This window comes from Rhinolophus ferrumequinum, chromosome 6 (genome assembly GCF_004115265.2).
Source record: "Rhinolophus ferrumequinum isolate MPI-CBG mRhiFer1 chromosome 6, mRhiFer1_v1.p, whole genome shotgun sequence".
Classification (NCBI taxonomy): Eukaryota; Metazoa; Chordata; class Mammalia; order Chiroptera; family Rhinolophidae; genus Rhinolophus; species Rhinolophus ferrumequinum.
Genome location: NC_046289.1, coordinates 52838298 through 52860874, shown reverse-complemented (window position 1 = coordinate 52860874; position 22577 = coordinate 52838298). Strand labels below are relative to the sequence as shown.

Genomic DNA, 22577 nt, shown 5'->3' with positions numbered 1-22577 from the left:
AAGAAAACAAGATACGAATAACTACAAACTTCTTAATGAAGACTATGCAAGCCAGAAGAAATGCATCACCACTACTAAAATGTTGAAAGAAAAACTATCTAGAATTCTATATCCAGTGAAAATACTCTTTGTAAATGAAGGGAAATTAAAGACCTCTTATACTACAAGGAGATAAATATAAAAATGATATACATACATCAACTATACAGGTAATCACAAGACAAAGCTTGTCAGACCAGATAAGACACAAGCATACGATGTTAATAACAAAAAACATTAACTATAAAGACCCAAATTGCTTAAAAGTAAAAGAATGGAAAAAGATATACCAGGCAAACAAATGCTAAATATAAGAAAGATGGAGGGGCTATGGTAGTTATCAGACAAAACAGACTACAAAGCAAAGAATATTAACAGATAAAAATGGAACTATCATAATAAAAGAATCAATTCATAAATAAGACATAATACTAAATATTTACCCTAGTAATAGCTTCAATACATGAAGCAAAACCTGACAGGATCAGAGAGAAACAAGGAAAAAAAAACACCTCACAATCGCAAATAAGAGATTTTAGCACCCCTCTCAGTAATAGAAAAAACAAGGAAAAAGGAAATCGGTAGGGCTAAATTACGTCTTAAAAAACAATAGCCAACTGGACCTAACTGATAATATAAAGAACATTTCACTGGTTGACAGTAAAACATACATTCTTTTCAAGTACATATGAAACATTCAATAAGATATCACATAAACTCAACTACTTGGAAATTGATATCTATATCTAAATCTATCTATCTATATTTATCTATATATGTCTGTGTGTTCCATGGGTACATGAGAATACACACACACACACACACACACACACATATGTGTGTTCCATGGGTAGAAGAATAAATCAGAATGGAAAATAGAAAAAAATTTAATTGAATAATGAAAACACAAAATCAAATTATGGGATGCAGCTAAACCAGTGCTTAGAGGAAAAATTATAGCATTAAATGCTTGCAACAGAAAAACAAGTTCAAAGTTTCTTTATTAAGGAGCTAGAAAAATGAGAGTAAACTGAAACCAAGGTAAAGAGTAGGAAAGAAACAATACATATTAGGGAAGAAAGAAACAAAATGGAAAATTGACACAAACAAGAAAGAAAAACCAGAAGCTAAAACTTGATATATAAAGACCAATAAAATGATTAAACCTCTAGCTAAACTGATCAAGAAAAAGGAAAGCAGATACAAATGGCTGTTAGGAATGAGAGAGAATTGCTACAGATCCTACAGATAGTCAAGGATAATGAGGTATTATGAACAACATTATACCAATAAATTCAGTTATACAGCAGAAATGAAAAAATTCCTTGAAAGACACAAATACTAAAACTACATTAAGAAGAAACAGAAGCACTTAATAGCCCTATAAATTCTTTCCCACAGTTAGTTTCACTAGTGAAATCTATCCAAACATTAAAGGAAACAAAATTAATTTAAAATAATTCCTTCCAAAAATAGATAAAGAAAAAACACTTCTAAACTCATTACACAATAATGCCAACATTATCCAGATATCAAAAAAAGACGTTACAAAAAAAATAAACAGATCTAAAGCCCTAATTAACACAGATGAGCCTTTAACAAAATTGCAAATCCAATGTAGCAATATACAAATGCATAATGCAATATACAGAAGTATAATTAATGTAGAGTTTATAACAGGAATGCAAGGATGGTTTACTTTTTAAAAATTAGTGTAATTTACCATGTTAATAACAAGGAAGAAGTATTATACCATGTGATTATTTTGATATGCGGAAAATCATTTGATAAAATCCAACATGTGTTTAAGATAAAAACCCCTTAGCAAAATAGGAACAGAAGGGAACATGCTCAACTTGAGAAGAGCATCTATGGAAAGATAATGCTAACATATTGTAAAATGAATAAATAAATGATTTCCCCCTAAGATTGACAATAAAGGAAGGGAGTCCACTCTCACCATTTCTATTCAACATGGTCCTGGAGGTCTTAGCAGTGCAGTAAGGTGAGAAAAATAATTAAATAGACATTTAGACTGAAATGGAATTAAACTTTTCTTTATTCATGTGCAATACGAATGATTAGGTAGAAAATCCAAAGGACTTGCCATATAAACTACTAGATCTAACATGTGAACTTAGTTAAGTGTGTAGACTACAAAGTCAATATAAATATTAAGCAGTAAAACATCGGAAAACATTTTAAAATGCCATTCAGGCCAAAAATCTTAAAATATTTAGGAATAATTTAAGCAAAATAGATACAAAACCTATACACAGAAAGCCACAAAACACTGCTGAGAGAAATTATAGAAAAACCAACTAATATAGAGATATATCATGCTCATGGATTAAAAGACTTGTCATTAAGATGTGAACTGCCCCCAAACTGATGTATAAATTCATTATAATGCCGATAAAAATCTCCGTCACCACCTTCTGAGGTCTTAATAGCACTTGAATATATTTTGACAACAGACTGAATTTCTGGAGAGCAAGGGAATATCTTTTTTATTTTGTATTTGTACACCTAGCATTGCTAGACAGGAGGTGTTCAATAATTTTTTTTTGAAGTAAATGCAAAAGCATCTGTATTTTCATTTGTAAAAGAGGTAACAAGATTACCTACTTCATAGGGTTACTGTAAGGCAAAAAATATTTTAAAAGATGATTGAGCGAAGGGGAAAGCATCCTCATTGACATCCACTCACAGCTATTAGGTTAGAAAAGCCCTGGAGAACTGATCAAATTACCTCTTCTCTGAACTACTTAATAAGCTAAGAAGGTATCAGACCCTACAGACCCTCTCTCCCCGCCACACATACAAAAGTTAGCTTATCAGGAAGACGCAAACCTGAATAAGAAAGTTCTGATGTCACAAGTAGAGAAAGAGGACTCACTATAAGGACAGTTGGGGGAATCTTAACAGTAGAGTCACTGAATGTTCCAGAGCCTAGGGAATATTCCATCAGCAGAGATTTCAGGAAAGAAGTCAGTAGTATTCCAGTAGCCCTAGGAACTACCTGGTTCTTTCCTCACATGTTTAAGAGAAGCCCTAAGGAACTACAAATACAATCTAAATTTAAACTATTATGATGCCTTTAATTCCTGAAGGCCAGCAATCCAAACATGAAAAGTGTACTGTAACAACAAAAACAAACCCAAGAAGCATTTTAAAAAGCTTTCATTTAAACAAATTCTTAGAGTTCTAGAAGTATAACCTAAACTTAAACTGTTATTGTGGCTTTAATTCCTAAAGTCTAGAACCCAAATATGAAAAAATATGCCATCACAACAAAACTAATCCATCAAACATCTTAAATCTTACCTTTAAACAAATTCTTTGGAGTTATTAGGACAGAAAAATAAACATCCACTTTATTAAATGTTTAAGTGATCTTTAGTAAAAGCTAGTAAGTTTCAAAAACATGCAATTACCTCAGATTGTGATTTCATTACTGATAAGATAAAGGAATGCAGATAACTTATAGCCAGTTCACTCCTAGGGCTGTAATTAAATGTCAAGTTTTATTCACTAAAACTGGGTTAGATTTAAAATAAACATTTACTCAAGAACAATATATTTTTATATAGTGGGGAAAATCTTTAATCTTAAGAGAATTTTAAGATTAGTTATTTTACTTACCAGAATGCAGTCCACTTTAGATTGTACAGTTTTGCTGAAAGAAAAAGAAAGCTGGGTTATTAAGATAAATTTATTAAATATTTGAAATATTCTCAAACAGGGTAACTGGTCTTCCCTACTATGAAAACAAGTAAAACTCCTTAAAATCAGGCATCATATCCTAAAACTGTATTTTTTCACAAAGCAAAACAAAAATCTATTTTCCATTCACTGTACTAAAGTTAATCCCAAAACATGATCAGAATATTTTCTGAATTCACTGCTGCAGTCAACCTGTTGTTACCCTGTATCATTGTAACACGTTCTGAATAAATACTTTTTTAATGATAATATAAAAGTGTAGATGTATTATCATACTTAGAGATAGGATACAGAGTTTACATTGAATTGTGATTTTTACTGTATGCATGCCACTATGGACAATAATTTGTTCAGCATTTAAAAGCCACAATGGTGTAATGTTATCTGTAGTTCTAAAGACTTGTTATAAAGCAGATTCTCCTACCCTCTCTCTCATGTACATGTGCGCGCACGCACACACACACCAGGAAAGGGTTCCCTAGACATACAAGTAATAATAAAGATGAACTAATATGGTAATAAATTAGAGGGAAATAATATATTTACAAATCAACCCACTATATATCAATTTAACTGAGCTGTTTAATATAAGTAAACACATTCATATAATACAAATGAAGCCAATATAAAACTGAACTGTCATTTGGATTTTGTTATAACACAGTAAAGTGAAAATGCAATGAAATCATACAAAAGTCCAGAAATAGTTTATACACAATCTTTAAAATATGTTACAAACCAAATTATCTTCCATAAAGGTTTAGAGCCACATAAATGTCAAAAAAGTGGTTATTTACCTTTGCATACAGCTAGAATAAATAAAAACCAGCATTTAAATCTCATTTCAGTTAATGCAATCAAAAACCTCAAAACTTTACACCTGTACTTAGATTTCAAATTTCATTTCTTAAAGAGCAAAGTAAGACTGAATTAAGTTCAATTGCAAAGTTCAGAATGACTAAAAGGAACAAGAAGGTAAATGATACCTCTAGGGAAGAGGAACTGAAATCCTCTCCCCACAATCCCACAAAAATATTTTCAGAGGTTTTTAAATTTTGGGGGATTATCTGTATAGCTTATCACTCATTAACAGCTAATGTGCACTATTTTTCTCTCTTCTTAGTAACTCTCTCAGTTTCCCTGAGATAGAGTGCTCTATCAATTTAGAAATTCTGCTAAAAAGTAATGTATCAAGAATCCAACCACTTCTCACCACCTGGGTCTAAACTACCACCATTTCCTGTCTAAAGTGTTACAATAACCTTCTAACTGGTCTCCCTGCTTCTCTGTCTTTATCCCACCACCAAGCCTGTGGGCTATTCTCAATGAAGCAGTCAGAGTGATTCTTTGCCCAAACCACGTAAGTCCTTTGCTCCCCAGTCTTAACACAGCCAACAAAGCCCTGCAATGTCCTCTGCTATCTTTCTAATTTCACCTCACTAGTCAACTCATTTATTCAGTTCCTGTCACACTGGCCTCTCCAGGCAGGGGCGGGGCCTTTGTACTGGCTTTTTCTGTCAGCAGCTGAGACTCTTCTCCCGTATAACATGTTTGTTCCATTTTCTTTGTGGCTTTGCTTGATGTTCTCTTTCACAGACAGTTCTTCCCTGACTTCCCTATATAAAAAACTCTCTATCCCTTTCACCCTGTTTTACTGTTCATTGTTGTACTTATCACCTGTCATTTTATATTTTTATTAATTTATATGTTTACCAGCTATCGTCCTTGAGTAGAATTTAAACTCCATGAAAGAAAGCTCTGTCCGTTATGCTCACTGCTGTATTATCATCTGGCACATGTTAGGTGTTCAATAAAATCTGCTATATGAATAAATGACAAAAAAACACACTCAGTCCCCCATATGAAGAAAACTCTTTAGAAAGACCATTTAAGAAAGGATTTTAAGAGAAATTAATATGAAATTGAAAATGTGACTATTTTTTAAACCATAGATCTAAATATATTCCTCTTCTACCAAAAATGGACTGCTCTATGGGATATCTAAAAAGATGACTATGTCTTCCTATGACAAACAACTTGGCAAATCTCTAAAAAGCATATATAAAAGACAACCTTTTAAACAATAAACTTATAAAGTAAAAGGAAAGCACTTCTGAGTGAGATATGAACTTGACAATCGCTTAATCTAGTCCTTTGATATTTTGTACTTCATACTTAATATAAGCCTAATAGAAGGATAGAGATGAAGTTCCCTTTGTTCTTCTGTCTAGTCCCGTTCCCCTCCCTATCCTCCCAGACAACCATCATTATTAATCTGATGTGTAGCCTTTCCAGTTGATATTTCAATATTTGTATTAGGTATACAAATATCTATAAGCATTATATTCTGTTGATCAGTGAAGCTTTAAATGTTTGTATAAATGCCATTACAATGTATATCTTTTGCAATTGTTTTCATTCAACATCGTTTTTGAGATCTATCCATATTGATACATAGGTTAAGTTCATTCACTTTAACTGAGGAAAAGTATTTCATTGAATTAATATATCAAATTTATTCATCCATTCCTCTATTCAAAGTCAGTTACACATTTTCCAGTTTTTCTACAAATGATGTGTCAATACATGTCTTTTGGTATACATATGAAAAATTTCTCAGTTATATATCTAGAAGTCCATTTTCTCGGGCTCATGGATGTATCTTTTCAATTTTGTTATATATTGCCAAATTTATCTCCTAAGTACTTGTATCCATTTATACTTCCATAAGCAGTAGACAATAGTCCTTATTTTCCTATAACCTTATGCAAATATATATATGCATGTCATTTATACATGATATGTAAAATGCATATATTACTTGCCATTCTAAAAGATATGAAACTTTTAAAAATGCTGTTATTTTCCCAATTACTATCAATGCTGTGTATGCTTTCACCTGCTTATTGGCCATATGGGTTTTCTCCTCCATAAATTGTTTATTCATAACCTTTGCTCATTTTTAAGTGGAGTTGACTGTTTCTTATTAAATTATAGTAGTTATTTATGTGTTCTGGATACTAACCCTTTGTTACTTTAACTTTGTTAATGATATCTCACTAAATGTTAGTAATGATATTTACTGAAGTTTAAATTTTTGATTGAGTCTAATTTATTTCTTCCTTTATGACTTCTGTTTTATCTTAAGAAACCCTATCTAGCTAAGGTGTCATATTCTTTATTTCATTCTAAAATTTTTAAAGTTAGCTTTTTTTGATTTTGATCTTTATTCTAATTAGAATTTATTCTTATGTATGACATGGCCATATATATGCATATATATGTATTTTCTATTGGGCAAGTCAATTGTTTCCTATTTTATTATGCTAAGTTTCCATGTGTACTTGAATCTGTTTCTGGCTTTTTCTCTGTTTTATTATTAATCTACTTGTCTATCCCTGAGCCAACACCACACTTGGAATTTATTAGTGCGTAAAAAATTTAAGTCTAGTTATTTGATTGTAGGACCCTCCTTGACCATTTTCAGAACAGTCTTGATAATTCTTGGACCTTTAATTTTCCACGTGAGTTTTTCAGTTGTTCCAATTCCATAAATGTCCTGCTAAGATTCATACTGAACTGTACTGATGTTATAGATTGAACTAGGGGAATCGATTTATAATTTGGATTTATTTCTGTTTGTCCTTATAAATGTCTTATTATTGTCTCTATATCTTTTATTAGAAAGAGTCCTAAGTAGCTTATAAATGGTATTGTAAACTGTATCCTTCTTTTCTTATGATTCAAACTGGTTTCTGCTGATGTGTAGAAAAACTATTCGTTTTCTAGTGCTGACTTTATATCCAGTGGTCTTCCTGAACTCTTATTAGTTCTACTGGTATGCAGTGTCTCCTGTCAGTAATAAGTACACTTACAATTAATGGAAATATTTTTCTTTCTAATCTTTATACCTCTTCCTCCACCCCCCTTTTTCTTATTTAATTACTTTGGCTAAAATCCTTTGTCTAATGATGAAGAGTAGCAGTGATCCTTGTTCTGTTTCCAAGCTTTGTTTCAAAATTTTAATATGATATATAATAATATTCCATTTAGTGGGTGTTTTACAATTTTAAAATATTAAAATATTTCTTGAATATTGGATGCTTTGATTGACTCAATTAAAATTTAAAAAATGCTTGCATATGGTAATGTTCTGCTTTGGATAATGACAAGGTAAGTTACATTGGAGTAACGTTCCCATACATACATAACAATTATAAACTATGGACAAAATATAAAGACAAACAAGGTGAAATAGAGCATCTAAAAGCAGGCAGCAGCTGGAGGGAATTCATCCTTGAAAGCAGCTGCAGTGAGTATGAGTTGTAGTAGTAGTTACAAGGCCGTTGCCTGAGGGCACTTAACCCAGGCAGCAACCATCACTCAGGACTGAAGAGAATCTCTGTCTTGCCAGAAAACGAGCCAGAGGACAAACTCTGGGGCTCTCAGAGCCACTGTAAAGTCAAAGATGAAATCCCAGAAAGGTAGGTGCCACAGAATTTCTGTATAAACTATACTCAAATATTTGGATGATCTTTGTTTGGAGAAGACTCCAAGGTTTCCAGCAAAAAGCAACAGCTGGAAAAATGGAAAGATCTGAGTTGAGACCTCTGCTGCTGCCTATTACAGCAGAGAAAATGTTGGGATTTTGAATCTAGCCATGTTAACTGTCTACCAGGACAAAATAATAATAATAATAATAAATCAACACTCATCAGAGAAAAATAACAGAATCCAAAGTCTACAACATATCACACACAATGCCTATGACACAAGCAAAATCCACCAGAATGAATAAACAGAAAAAAAGAGACCCAGAGTCAAGAAAAAAAGCAGCTCATAGAAATCAAATCCTAAATAATTTAGATGTCAGAATAAGCAGACAAGGACTTAAGCAAATATTATAAATATGTTCCAGGCATTTAAAGGAAACTATGATTATAATAAATGTACACATGGGAGAAATCTCAGCTAAGAAATGGAAGCTATGAAATGAAAAACAAAAAACAAAAGATATTCTAAAACTAAAAAGTACATCTGAATTTTAAAAATTCATTGAGTTACCTTAACAGGAAATCAGATACAGCAGAAAAATGGTCACTAAACTGGAAAATAAGTCAATACATCTTACTGAATCTAAAGAAGAAAGAAAAAAATGTTCAAAATAATAAGCAGAGCTTCAGAGATTTGTAGTACGGTATCAAGTCGTCTAACTGTATGACTGGAGAGGAGAGATAATGAGGAAGAAAAATTAATGACAAATGGCCAGAATTTTCCCATATTTTATGAAATACTCAAACTTACATATCCAAGAAGCTCAGCAAACTCCAAGCAGGAAAATTATAAAGAAAAACACACAAAGATGTAACATAGTCAAAAGGATGAGAACACAAAGATGAAAAGCAAATCTTCAGGAAGCCAGAGTAAAATAACATTATATGCAGTAAAAAAGTGGTATGGATGATAGCTGACTTCTATTTAGTCAAATGATTTGTAACAGAGGTACCAAAGCAATTCAAGAGATAAAGGAAAACCCTTTCAACAAAGGCTGATGGAATAACTGAATGTATCTATAAACAAATGAACATACCTCATTCTGTAAAAAAAATTTGAGCTGGATCATAAATTAACCATAAGAGCTTAAATCATAAAGTGTCTAGGAGAAATCATAGGAAAATATCATGACCTGAGAATATACAAAGATATCTTAGGGTACAGAAGCAATAACCATTTAAAAATAAATAAATAAATCTCCATCAAAATGAAAATCAACTTCATCAAAAGACATCAACTAAGAAAATAAACAGGCCACCAATAAAAAGAAAACATTTACAAAACATACCTGGTAAAAAAGACTTATGCCCAGAATATATAATGAATTCTTACAACTCAATAATAAAGACAGGTAACCCAATTAATAGATATGCAAATAACTGGAATAGATAATTCACAAAGGATATACAAATGTTCAATAACCACATGAGAAGATGTTCAACATCATTAGTCATCAAGGAAATGCAAATCAAAATCACAATGATATGCTATTATATACTAATAGGATGGTTACAAGTGAAAGCACCAAAAGGTTGGCAAGAATTTGGAGCAACTGCAACTGTCATACACTTTTGGTGGAAATGTAATGCTTTGCAAAAATTTAGTAGTTAAATATAAACCTATAATTTAAAATAACAATTCTGCTCCTAGGTATTTATCCAAAAGAAATGAAACTATGTCCACAAAACAGACTTGTGTTAATGTTTACAGAATCTTTAATCATAATAGCCCCAAACTGGAAACAATCCAAATGACAGTCAATATAAAAATGGATAAAAACGTGGTATATTCATAGAACGGAACACTGCTCAGCAATTAAAAAAAAGACCCAACTCTGATACATAGAAGAACATGGATGAATCTAATATACATTATACTGAACCAAAGATACCACCAAGAGAGGTTCATTCTGTACAATTCCATTTATATGAAGTTCTAGAATAGGCAAAATTAATCTATGGTGAAAGAAAAATTAGAAAAAGTGGCTGTCTCGGGGTGGGGTGGAGGTTAACTAGGAAACAGCATTCAGGGCCTCTGTAATATACTGCTCACTTCACTTTTCCAGAAAGGACTTCATCCTCTAGCCGCTGAAAAGTGCTTTCAGCAGAAAGCCCTCAGTTGTCAGCCCCCTAATGGGATTGCCTATGCTGAAGAAAACTTCACTTCCCAAAGTCACATCTCCCAGGGACAGGCCACAGTCAGAGGCTGATCACCTTCTGGGAATAAAGGCCCATCTCCCTGTCTCAACTTGGGGCAACTCAGATGGGTCATCCCAAATTCAGAACTCTGCAGTTTTGCAGTTTAACTTTCGCTCTGCTTCCATTCCTTCCACAGATGCAAATAAGGTGGTTCCCAAAATAGGATTCCTGGACTAGCACCACCTGTGACTAGTTAGAAACACAAACTTATGGGCCCCACCCCGTACCTACTGAATCAGAAGGCAGAAGGCCCATCACCAGCAAAAAGCGTCCTATCAGCTTTTTGTGCCTCACTCTTAAATATACGCAGATGGGTATACAATTACTGTGTTTCCCCGAAAATAAGACCTAGCCGGACCATCAGCTCTAATGCATCTTTTGGAGCAAAACTTAAAGACCTGGTCTTATTTTAATATAATATAAGACCAGGTCTAATATTAATATAATATATAATATAATTAATGTAATATAATACCAGGTATAATAATATAATACTGGGTCTTATATTAATTTTTGCTCCAAAAGACGCATTAGAGTTGATTGTCTAGGTCTTATTTTCGGGGAAACACGGTAAGGCAGAATATTCCCCCTTTTTAAAAAGAGGGTGTGGGGGCGGCCGGTTGGCTCAGTTGGTTAGAGCATGGTGCTCTTAACAAGGTTGCCGGTTCGATCCCCACATGGGCCAGCGTGAGCTGCACCCTCTGCATCCTCAAGTAGACTGAAACAACTACTTGACTTGGAGCTAATGGGTCCTGGAAAAACACACTTAAAATAAATGAAAGTTAAAAAAATAAAATAAAATAAAAGGAGGGTGTGAAATCCCTACTAGAAAAAAAATTTAAATCTTCACAAAGGTAAAAAACAAAGAAAGAAATTGGGTACTATACAAATTAAAAAAACTTAGTATTTTCAGAGAGCTAAAAAGTGATGACTTAGAAATTAAAACTATCGGGCTGGGTATTTTCTGGTTGCCGTTTCATATCCACTTCCCACCCTTGCAATAACCAAGGAGGCTTGCCTTTATGCATTGTATTTATATGGCTCTTTCCATGCTGCTATCCAGTGGGCCAATATTAGTCACTGGAAGGAAATTAAAAAAAAAAAACCAAACAGAAGATAAGAAATATTTATTCCACTTGGCTTTCTGACAGGCAATGAGTTAGTGGTTGGGGAACTGTGGTTCTTAGCAAGGCTTGTAAGACCTTTAAAACTCATTAAGCTATGAGCATCTAAAACTTCCAATCAAAAATGAAAGTTAAATATGTAAAAATTTAAAAAAATTTAAAGTTATCAAACAAGACAATGAGATTATCTACGGATACATTTGGAATATATGTGGAATTAACTTATATTTTCACCGCTACTTCAACTAGCTAAGTTTAAAAAAACCTTTTCAGCAACAGGAAAAATATGCACAAAATACACTCACCACTCAATAATAAATAACTAATGTACATTTGACTATGCACTTTTAAAAAGGTAGATAATATTTCACTTTTTAATATAGTTCATTGTTTAAATGTTCATTTTCCTTTTGACTAAAGCTATTTTATTTCATCTGCAAATAACATGTTCAAATACAGTATATGTTGAACTTTATATTTTTCTAAGTTTTTTGACATTTTATAAACTGTTGATAATTGATTATATTTGATATGCATTAAATGTCTGGTCTCACTTGTTGTAAAAAAGTTATTACTTTTATAAAAATTGTAATAGTATTGATATTTTGGTATTAGATTAAAAACTCATAATTTTGCTGTGGTATCATAATTACTAAGTTTATGGAACATGCTAATCATTCATCTTCTAAATCTTTCAGTTCAAGCTTTTGCATATCAAGTCAGATCACCAGAAGGTTATAAAGTAAACCCTAATCCCAAACCAATGGAGTTGGGAAAAACACACCAATAAGGAGAGCATATAACAATGTAAGAAACAGAGATACAGTTTAAGAAGCTTATTTTGTTTTCCCTAAATCAAATTACACAGTGGAGCTGGGGAAAAGTTTCTCACCTAGTGGGGGGCTACACAAGAGACAGTAAATTTAGGAAGCAATGTGATTTAAAAAAAAGAGAGAGAAAGAAAACTTTATCTAAGCCTAATTTACCTCACAGAACACTTCACAAAAATACCATATAATATTTCCCTTTCTTCAGACTTGAATATAATGCAATAAAATACATTAACAGTCATGGGCCAATCTAAGTAACAGTATGCCTAAAAGAACAGTTAGAGACTTAGCTTGCTAGGAAAACTTCATAACCTCTGTCTCCCTGCTTTCAACAGATTATAAACTATTTGCTTATTGCAGATATCACTCTAAGAGACTTCCCCTCATACCTTCTAACACCAGGCTTGGCCTCCATCCAAAAGTTCAATACTATTTCTACATTTATCCAGAGTTCCCAAGTGTGAATTCAGAGTGATTCACAATCCCTATATACTTGATGAAAAATTCTTGTGTTGCAGAAACAGAGATCTGAGAATACTAATGACTATACTTCACCCACGGAAACTCTGAGGTAGGGAGATACAGTGTGATACATAAAATGTAAGAAACTCTTGCATTCTAGCCTTGTCAGGACAAACCAACTCTTAGCTTCCTCTCCTGTAAAATAATTGTAATTCTGTTAAAAATATATTGACTTCAGATTTTTTTTTGTGGATTATGACTCAGCTCACAGTCCATCATAGTAAAACATATTTTTACCTTATACTTGTCCATAATAAATGTCAAACATTTACTTTTAGTTTGCTCAAATGAGAACAAGATTTTACATTTTCAAAAATAACCATAGTAATAGTGGCTAAATCTATAAAGACTGAAAGATATAACCAGAAAACTACCCTTATTCCCACTATCTGGACATTTTGATTCATTTACTTAGTATGATATCTTAAAAATAATTGGGATCTGTGGGTGAGAATGGGAGGAAACTGGAATCATTGTACACAGCTGGGAGGAATGTTAGATGACATAGCTGCTGTGGAAAAACAGTTTGGTGTTTCCTCAAAAAGTTAAACATAAAATTACCATGATCCAGCAATTCTTCTCCTAAGTATATATCAAAAGAAATGAAAACAGGTATTCCAACAAAAACTTGTATATAAATATTCATAGGTGCATAGTTTGTAAGAGTCAAAAAGTGGAAACCCAAATGTACAGCAATGGATGGATGGATAAACAAAATGTAGTACATCCATACAATGGAATACTGTTCAGCCATGAAAAGGAATGAAGTAGTGATACGAGGTGTGATCAAACAATATGGTGAATGTTTAAATTAAAAAAAAATTTATTACAGTAAAAGACACATTGCCATTAATCCCCCTTAAAATACTCCCCCTCACTTTGAACACACTTATCCCTGCCACTTTCTGAAGCAGTTCTGGAAGTCCTCTTTCATGAGTGTCTTTAGTTGTGTTGTCGTGGCTGCCTCGATGTCCTAAACCATTTTGACTTCAGGGAAGAGTCAGAAATTGCATGGTGCCAGATCCAGTGAGCAAGGTGGATAAGGACACACCATAATGTTTTTATTTGACAGAAATTGCTGTATACCAGAAGTGATATGTGATAGAATTAATTCTTCTAGTTGAAATTAGTTTTAATGTTCAGAGCAACAAAATGAGTTTTATGATAAAATTAACAAACATTTATAATATCCTTTGTGAAAAGCAAGAAGTTCATTTTTCATACATAAAAAAGTTTCAATTTTTGAAATGATTCATTTGTAGAAAATTGTCCTGGGTATGTGAGGGGACTTCTTACGTGACTCGACACATAGCATGTGAACGACTTTGTTTTCTATAGTCTACAGCAGTGGCTGTCAACTAGGGATGTATGATAATCTTTGGGGCATTTTGGTTGTCAGAATGTCTACTGACATTTAATGGACAGTGTCCAGTAATGCCAAATATCCTATAATGCATAGGACTACCCAGTAAATGTCAGTGTCCCTTTGAGGATAATTTCCTTTCAAAGCAGATCCCCCAAAGATTCTTAAGAGCAGGCAAGAACTCTGAACAATGACTATTTTAAAAGCAGGGGGACTGTTTAATTATTGATATTATGAAAATTGAACTTTCAACTTCTTAGGGACATTATTCCATTCATTAAGTTAATATATTCTTTTCTACTATTATTTTAAAATAACCAAGTTGCAAGTATATAGGAAAGGTATACAGAATAATATAACACTCATGTACCTGCCAGCCAGTTTGACCAAATTTGAACATTTTGCCTTTTTTTCCCTTAAGGAAGAAAACTTTATGGAAAAAAACTGAAACTCTTGTGGGTCCTTTTCCAATCTCATTTCACCTTTCTTTTTTCAGTGGTGAACCACTATCCAGAAATCGCTGTTTATCATTCCCATGAAAGATTATATTTTCACTACAAATGTTGAGTATATCCATACAGAAGCAATATAAGTTTTATTTACTTTATAGACATGAAATTATGATGCATGTATCATTATACCTTTTTTTCCTTTTACTTAATAGGCTTTAGAAGAAGTTTATTTATTTGGATTTGTTTTAGTTTATCCATTTTAACTGTTACATAGTGTTATGGTTTGAATTGTGTCCCTCCCACCCTAAAATTCACATGTTGAAGTCCTAATACTCAGTACCTCAGAATGGACCTTATCTGCGGATAGGGTCTTTACAAAGGCAATCAAATTAAAACCATCATTCAGTCATTTGGGAGGGCTCTAATCCAATATGACTGGTGTGCTTATAGAAAAAGGAAATGTGGTTATAGAGACACACAGAGGGAAGAAGATGTAACAAGACATGGGGAGAAGGCCATCTATAAGCCAAGGAGAGCAGCCTGGAAGAGACCCTCTCTCACAGCCCTCAGAAAGATCCACCCTGCCAACTCCTTGATCTTGGACTTCTAGCCTCCAGAACTGTGAGAAAATAAATTTCTGTTGTTTAAGCCACTTAGTCTGTGATACTTTGTTACAACAGCCCTAGCAAACTAATATACATAGTATTCCATTGTTTGAACATTCCACTTTATTTCCAACTCTACACTGTAACACAATATTGCAACAAACATTTGGCGCATAGATCTTGCTATACACATTGCAAGACTTTTTCTCAGACAGACACATATACAAACATACATACACAAACCTTGCAGGGGAATTCTGGTAAGTTGATCTTCAACTTTCTATTATTGCTGAATTGCTTCTCAAAGTATACTCCATTAGCTGTGTATGAAAATGATTTCTTTCTAGCCTCTCCAAAATCTGGTAATGACAGACTTTTGCCAATCTGATGTGTGTGAAATATTTTGTTGTTTTAATATGCATTCCTCTATTAGTGAGTTTGAACATCTTTATATGTTTAATGACCACTAAACTTAATTCTGTGAACCGCCCACTCATATCCTTTATCCATTTTTCTACTTGGTTGTTTGCCCTATTATTATTACTATTATCTCATTTATTTATAGGGGTCCTTTTATACTTTGGATACTAATCTTTTGCAAGTTATTTGAATTATAAATATCTTCATCTGCAACTTGTTTTCTTTATATGGTGTTCACTGTTTTACAGAAAGCTTTTATTTTAATATAATTAAATTTATTAATATTTTTCTTCACTGGAAGTGCTTTTGGTGTCATTTAAAAAAATTCTTCCTTATCATGAGGTCACAGAGGTTTGTTTTTTTCTAAATGCTTGCTTTTCACATCTGGGGGTTGAATGTCCCTGGATTCTGTGTGTAACATGAGGCTTTTTTTTTTTTTACCCCCTCTTTCATACAGCAGTTAACTGAAGATCCCAGAGGTCTATCCTTTCCCTTATAGACAAGGCCTACCTCTTGTTAATCTGTTCCCTAAGTCTAGCATTCTTCCTGGTACACATTTGGCAATTATAAATGTGTGATCAATGAAAGGAGAGATGGAAGAAAGAGAAGGGAGGGAGGGCAGCAAGGTAGGAAGGAAGTGTGAGAAAAAGCATTTGGATCACGGTCCTTGATGCAAACTAAGTATCAGAACCATACAAGTCAAGGGGGTAGACTGAAGGAAGGTGGGCTTTCCAGAACTCTAGAATGTTGGGGGCAAAGATATTGCTTACATAACTGGGAGCTGACTCTGCTTTTTCTCTTCCAGGATAAGAATGTGGCCTTGCTGGTACTGAATTGGTTCAAAAATCCAGAAAACTGTGATGTTTTGTAAATATCACTTGGTAATTATGTTAAGTTTTTGCAGAATGTTCACAACAGCCTAGATATATAGACTAAGATATACCAAGAATTTGATATAGCAACTGTAGCTGAATTTTTCCTGTAGGAAAGGTGGCAACATGCAGCATAGGAAACATAGATCAGAAAAGCTGTTTAAAGACATGCTGCATTTACTACTATTCAGAATAGTCATCTGGCTTTTATATCCTTAACTAAGTAATCCAAGAATGTACAATAGGTGGATACATAGTCTCTTCCAACATTCTATAACTTGAAGGTCAAATGGGGTGGGGGTGGAGGATGGAGGGAATAGAAAACAAAGGAGAAGAAGAATGGCACCTAAAATGACTTTTGCCTCAGAAGTCCTCAACAGAAAAACAGCTCCCCAGAGCAGCATTATAATTTTACTATAATATAAGACCGGGTCTTACATAACATAATAGAAGCCCGGGTCTTATATAATATAATAGAAGACCGGGTCTTATGTTAATTATTGCTCCAAAAGAGGCATTAGAGCTGATTGTCTGGCTAGGTCTTATTTTTGGGGAAACACGGTATATGCCTGTTACTCAGATGAACTGTTTTTTTTCTTGAGGTATATGACACTTCCTCCAAAGATTTCTGTGAAGATTAAATAAGATGATTTATATAAATGCCATACTGTAATAACAAGCAAGTAACAGATTCTTAATGGTAAATGAAACTAAATCTAGTCTAACCCTTTCATTTACTTTAAGGAAATTGAAGATCGAAAAGGTTAAATGACTTGAGCAAGGTCACATTAAGTTTTATTTGGCCCCACTGTCCACTAACAATGCTACTATTATACCTGATAATCATGCCTCTGTTTTACACTGGGTTTTTAATTAAGAATTGTGCCCTGGTCTCATCATTTTGGAACTTCGTTCTCCAAAAAACATTAGGTATTGCTAGTAAGTGAGCACCTTAGGTGAAGCTTTTGGCTAGCTCCCAAGTCACACTCTTTACTGGGCTTCAATGCCCTCTAGTGCTGATCTGCAGAAGCAGCCTCAGGTTCCAAATACAGGCAAATGTACCTGGTAAATTACCTGGTAAACAGGTAACAGTGCCCGTTAACAATAGTGAAACATGAGGTAAGTGCATGCACATAGAGACCCACCTATAAGGACGACTCTCTTTTCTTTGGGAGATGAGATGTTGAGAGGTTTTACTTTCTTTTCAAACTTTCAAAAAGCTTTTTACACTTTTTGTTCCTGTTTGAATTTTTATAATAAACATATAAAACTTTTAAAAATAAACTAAAACATGGAGCAGGACACAATCACGTGGATAGCCCAGTGGGGAGAATTACTCTTCTTCCCCTACGGCATAGCTTCAGAAAGAGTTATACAGCCATGCAACTTAGTTATCTTACGCTACATTACGAGAAAGCTCGGTAGATAAGGCAGATCTTTAAATTAAAAAAAAAACAAAACCCACACGAATAAAGGTAAATGACCTCATTTACTTTGGATGCACCTTATGTGTCACTCAGAGAATTACATCAATATGTGTAAGTCTTTTTAAACTAAAAAGGATTAAACCAATCTGTAGTATTTACTATTAGATGTTTAACTGACATTCTAAAATAAGGAAACCAAAGAGGGAATGGCTATAAAGGACTGAAGTTAAAACAAAATTTCCTCAAAAATGGCAGACTCAGGCAATGATGCTTGATGTGCAGATTGGAAACTATTATATGTTAATGTCTCAGGTAAACTGCCACAAGAATACTTTTTTTTTTTTTTTTTTTTTAAGGAGGGCGCAGCTCACAGTGGCCCATGCTGGGATCGAACCAGCAACCTTGGTGTTATCAGCACCATGCTCTAACCAACGGAGCTAACTGGCCACCCCAAAGAATACTTCTTAAAACTGAAGTTAAATGACCCGTGTGTATACTGCCTTCACTCTTGAGACATGATTTACTACTTTTTTCTAGGTTTTATTTGGGCAGTAAAGGGTTCAGTATCCCAATATCTGTTCCAAAAAATGAAGCCACCAAGTTCGATGTCCTAATGTCCTCCATTTAATTCCAACAATCAGAGCACTTCTGTCCTAACGAAAAGTAACAAACTTGAAAAACAATTTCATAGTTAACATTAAAATTCTCCCCCCTAAAGCACTAAAAGAACCAAAAGTGGAGAGACTGATCTAAAAACAATCTATGAAGTAGAAAGCTGTCTCAGGGGATCAATTTCATAGTTAACATTAAAATTCTCCCCCTTAAAGCACTAAAAGAACCAAAAGTGGAGACACTGATCTAAAAACAATCTATGAAGTAGAAAGCTGTCTCAGGGGATCAAAGAATACTCAATGATCAAATGATGCTTCAGAGAGGAAGATACCAAGACGGATATACTTTAAAAGTAGAGTAGTTATCAATGGAAATGGGTAAAATAATTTATTAATGATATAGTCTGAAAGGTCTGGATTTTTCATCTTTCTCCCTATGCCTAAAGAATGGTATTAATCTGTTTAAGTGATACTTCAAAGAAACTTATGGGCTGAAGGATCATTTGATCTTAGGCCAAAAGTTTTCAAAACATAAAAATAGTGTTCCTCCTTGAACCAGAAAGCTTGACAAAAACCTAAGTAAGGAGGTTCAGCCTCTGACACCTGTTAGTTTAAGGGAAAAGTGTTCATATCTAACTGCCCAAGGGAAATGTAATACAAGCCACATAAGTAATCTTAACTATCTAGTAGTCACATTAAGTAGTAAAAACTAATGAAATTCATTTTAATAAAATATTTTATTATTAATATATCAAAAATATGACCACTGCAATATATAAGCAATATAAAAACTACTGAAATATTTTAGATCCTTTTTTACACTGTCTTTGAAATCCAGTATGTATTTTACACTTAATAACACATCTCAATATGATTTAACCATATTTCAAGTGCTCAACAGCCCCATGTGGCTAGTGGCCAGTGTGCTAACAATGTAGGTTTATGGCACAATATGTTTCATGGGCTACACTTAAAAGAATGTAAGAATGTCTGATGACTGATACAGAGGTGAGCATGCAGATACAAAACAGATCATCTGTATTCTTTAATTATACGACATACTCCTTACAAAGTATGTAAAACTGTCAATCTCTTGGGTAGACTGCCTTCAATCATGATACATGCAGAATAATTCCTTTCTAGATTTTACTAAGATAATAAAGTGATCAGTGTCCTGATATCCACCCCCCCCAAAAAAAAGTCACTAAGCTAATATCCCAGCGTCTTCCACGTAAAGCCAAGGATCACAAGCGAAGATGATAAAGCATTTATATGTTGTAGTCAGTAAGGGATTATATTATAACATAGGCAGAAGATAATTGTCAAGTATAAAGACGGAGTATGAAGATGTTAGAAGCCAGCCCATCTGGAATGCCTAGAACATATGACCATCTGGAACAGAGAACTGCCAAGTTAGAATACGTTAGTGACTAGAGTTGCATTTTGACTGTTCCTCCCAATATAAATAGGCATCCCATGGGAAAAGTAGCCGATATTCAAGTAAATTAAGAATTGCTGAGTTAAATAAAATTAAACTTATTCTAGGTTCCCCCATCCCTATAACATACAACTATTTATAGATCATAATGTGCTATCATGCCCTGTGTCCTTTTTAGAGTGAGTTAGAAAGAGGGCTACAGTACTCAGTGAGTCCCAACTAATTTAACACGGAAACTGTTTTCATGGATAATCTTGAGGAACTAGTATCCCAAGTTGGAAAACAACGGGAATACTCCCATAACCCCAGGGAGAATCAATGCTAGAGTACGGGTGAGGGTTTTAAGGAAACCGTACTGTTGGGCTGACTTTGACGGTCTAGTTCCTAACAACATTCCAACACAAGCTCTAAGGACTAAATTATCAGGAACACCTCTTTGACTTGGTCAAGTATAAAAAGTAAAGATTTGTCTGTACAGCTATCATACCCACCACCCAATTCCTACATTCAAGTAATAATGGCTATGAATTAAAAAAGTAAGTAAAATCCTACCAAAAAAATCTAATTTTGGCTTTATGCCCCTACAGACCAAAAAAGAAACATTATAAAATCAGATGGGAGTAATTTATCTGAATTGAAAGCTGCTGCATTTGAAACCAGGCATGTTTACAAACTTAGTGAACTTCACAGCTCAAAGTTAAATAAGTAACCAAGCAATGAGAATAATTAATGAACACAGAAACATCTAAAACTGCCACATTGTCCAGAAACAAAAGGGATCAAAAAGCCTATAAGAGTACCAATTAATACCCAAAAAGCAAAAAGAGAGCAATTTCCCCAAAGGATGGAGATTTTTCTATGGCTTGTGGAAGATGTCACTGTTTTATTTATTGTTTATTATGTCTCCCTCAACTACAATGCAAACTTCATGAAAGCACGTATTTTTGACTATTTTGTTTACTGCTATAACCCCAGAGTTCTAAAAGAATACCTGCCTAATAGCAGGTACTTATTAATATTTATTGAATAAATGATTATATGAATATTAAGGAAGGATACACTATACAATATGATTTAAAATAGAGCAAAACAAACAAAAAATATTTATAGGAAAAAGAAATCAAAAGAAACATGTTTTATAGATAGTGGAAATAAATTCCTTTTTGTTTTAGAAGTTTTCTATAATGAATATGCTTTGCTTTTAAGATATAAAAAAATAACTGTTCTTTGTTTTTTAAAAGTGCATTAAGATTACATATTAAACAAGAAGAAATGCATATGGGTAAAATGAACTAAAACATCTTTCTCACTAGTGATTCAAACTGTGACACTATTTAAATCATTATTTAAATCAACGTTAAGACCATAAATATTTGCTAACAGAGCACTGTGGGAGATAGAAAGATGAATAAGGTAAGGTTGCTGCCCATCAGGGGCTCAACACCTACTGGGAAAGACACACACAGTACAAAATGCAGTGTGTGCAAACTGTGATAAGTGCTATACTAGAAGTACAAGGAAAAATGTGGGGAACAACGGGAAAGAATACAGTAAACTGGGGTGGCCTAATTATGGTCTTGAAAGCTGTCTTTGAATACGCAGAGGGAAGAGGGAAGCATTACTGCTAAAGGGTACGGACAAAGCCAAGGAAAAGAGATGGCACACTACACGACAGGTCAGCCTTTCAGAGAACAGCAAATACTCCAAAACATCTATCAGGCAAGGGATGCAAGGTAAGGAAATCCTCAAGGGATAGGCATACAACCCAAATGTGTGATACAGCTGCTCCTAGTACTATGAAGATGTGATGGGCCACGTAGTGAAATGGAACAAATTGAAGGAACTGACATTAAAAATTTTGTGAAAGGCCCTGTGTTAATCTCTGGTAGAGACACTGAGTGTAAGAGAAAGGAGGACAGAGAAGATAAGCTAGAAACAAATTAGAAGTGTTTGGACTTGATCCTGGAAGCAATTTAAAAATACGTATTTTAAAACTGCTTTTTTCAGAAAGGCTCAAAAATATATAAAAAATAAATTGTTTTGAGAATCACTCCCAACATTATTGAAAAGCAATATTTTAGTGTGTTTTTCTTCCATTCTCTTTTTCTAAGATTAGGGTTTTTGTGTGTGCATGTGCACACATACGTGTGTATGTTTGGCCATGTGAGATTGTGCAACTGCTGTTTTTTGTCCCACTGATATTCTAACAAAAGAATTTATTCATTTATTCTCCTTAAACATTTTAATGTCATCATTACCATTCAAATTTTATTCTGTTCTGATGTGTCTTTTAATTTGGACTACAAAGTGAAAAAAATTAATACCTAAGTTTTTTTGTTTTTTGTTTTTAGTAAAATTTTTTTTGGTTTGTTCTGAAACGTCTTCTACTACTTGTA

The 22577-nt window shown here is 33.6% G+C and overlaps 1 protein-coding gene across 3 annotated transcripts in view; it reads right to left on the bottom strand.

The window, feature by feature from the left end:
* RFX7 (regulatory factor X7) overlaps positions 1-22577 on the bottom strand; it is a 96031-nt gene that overhangs the window by 52808 nt on the left and 20646 nt on the right. For all 3 annotated transcript variants that reach the window (XM_033108252.1, XM_033108254.1, XM_033108253.1), the window contains one exon: positions 3685-3718. In XM_033108252.1, the coding sequence (XP_032964143.1) occupies positions 3685-3718 (34 nt within the window). The remainder of the gene's footprint in view (positions 1-3684; positions 3719-22577) is intronic.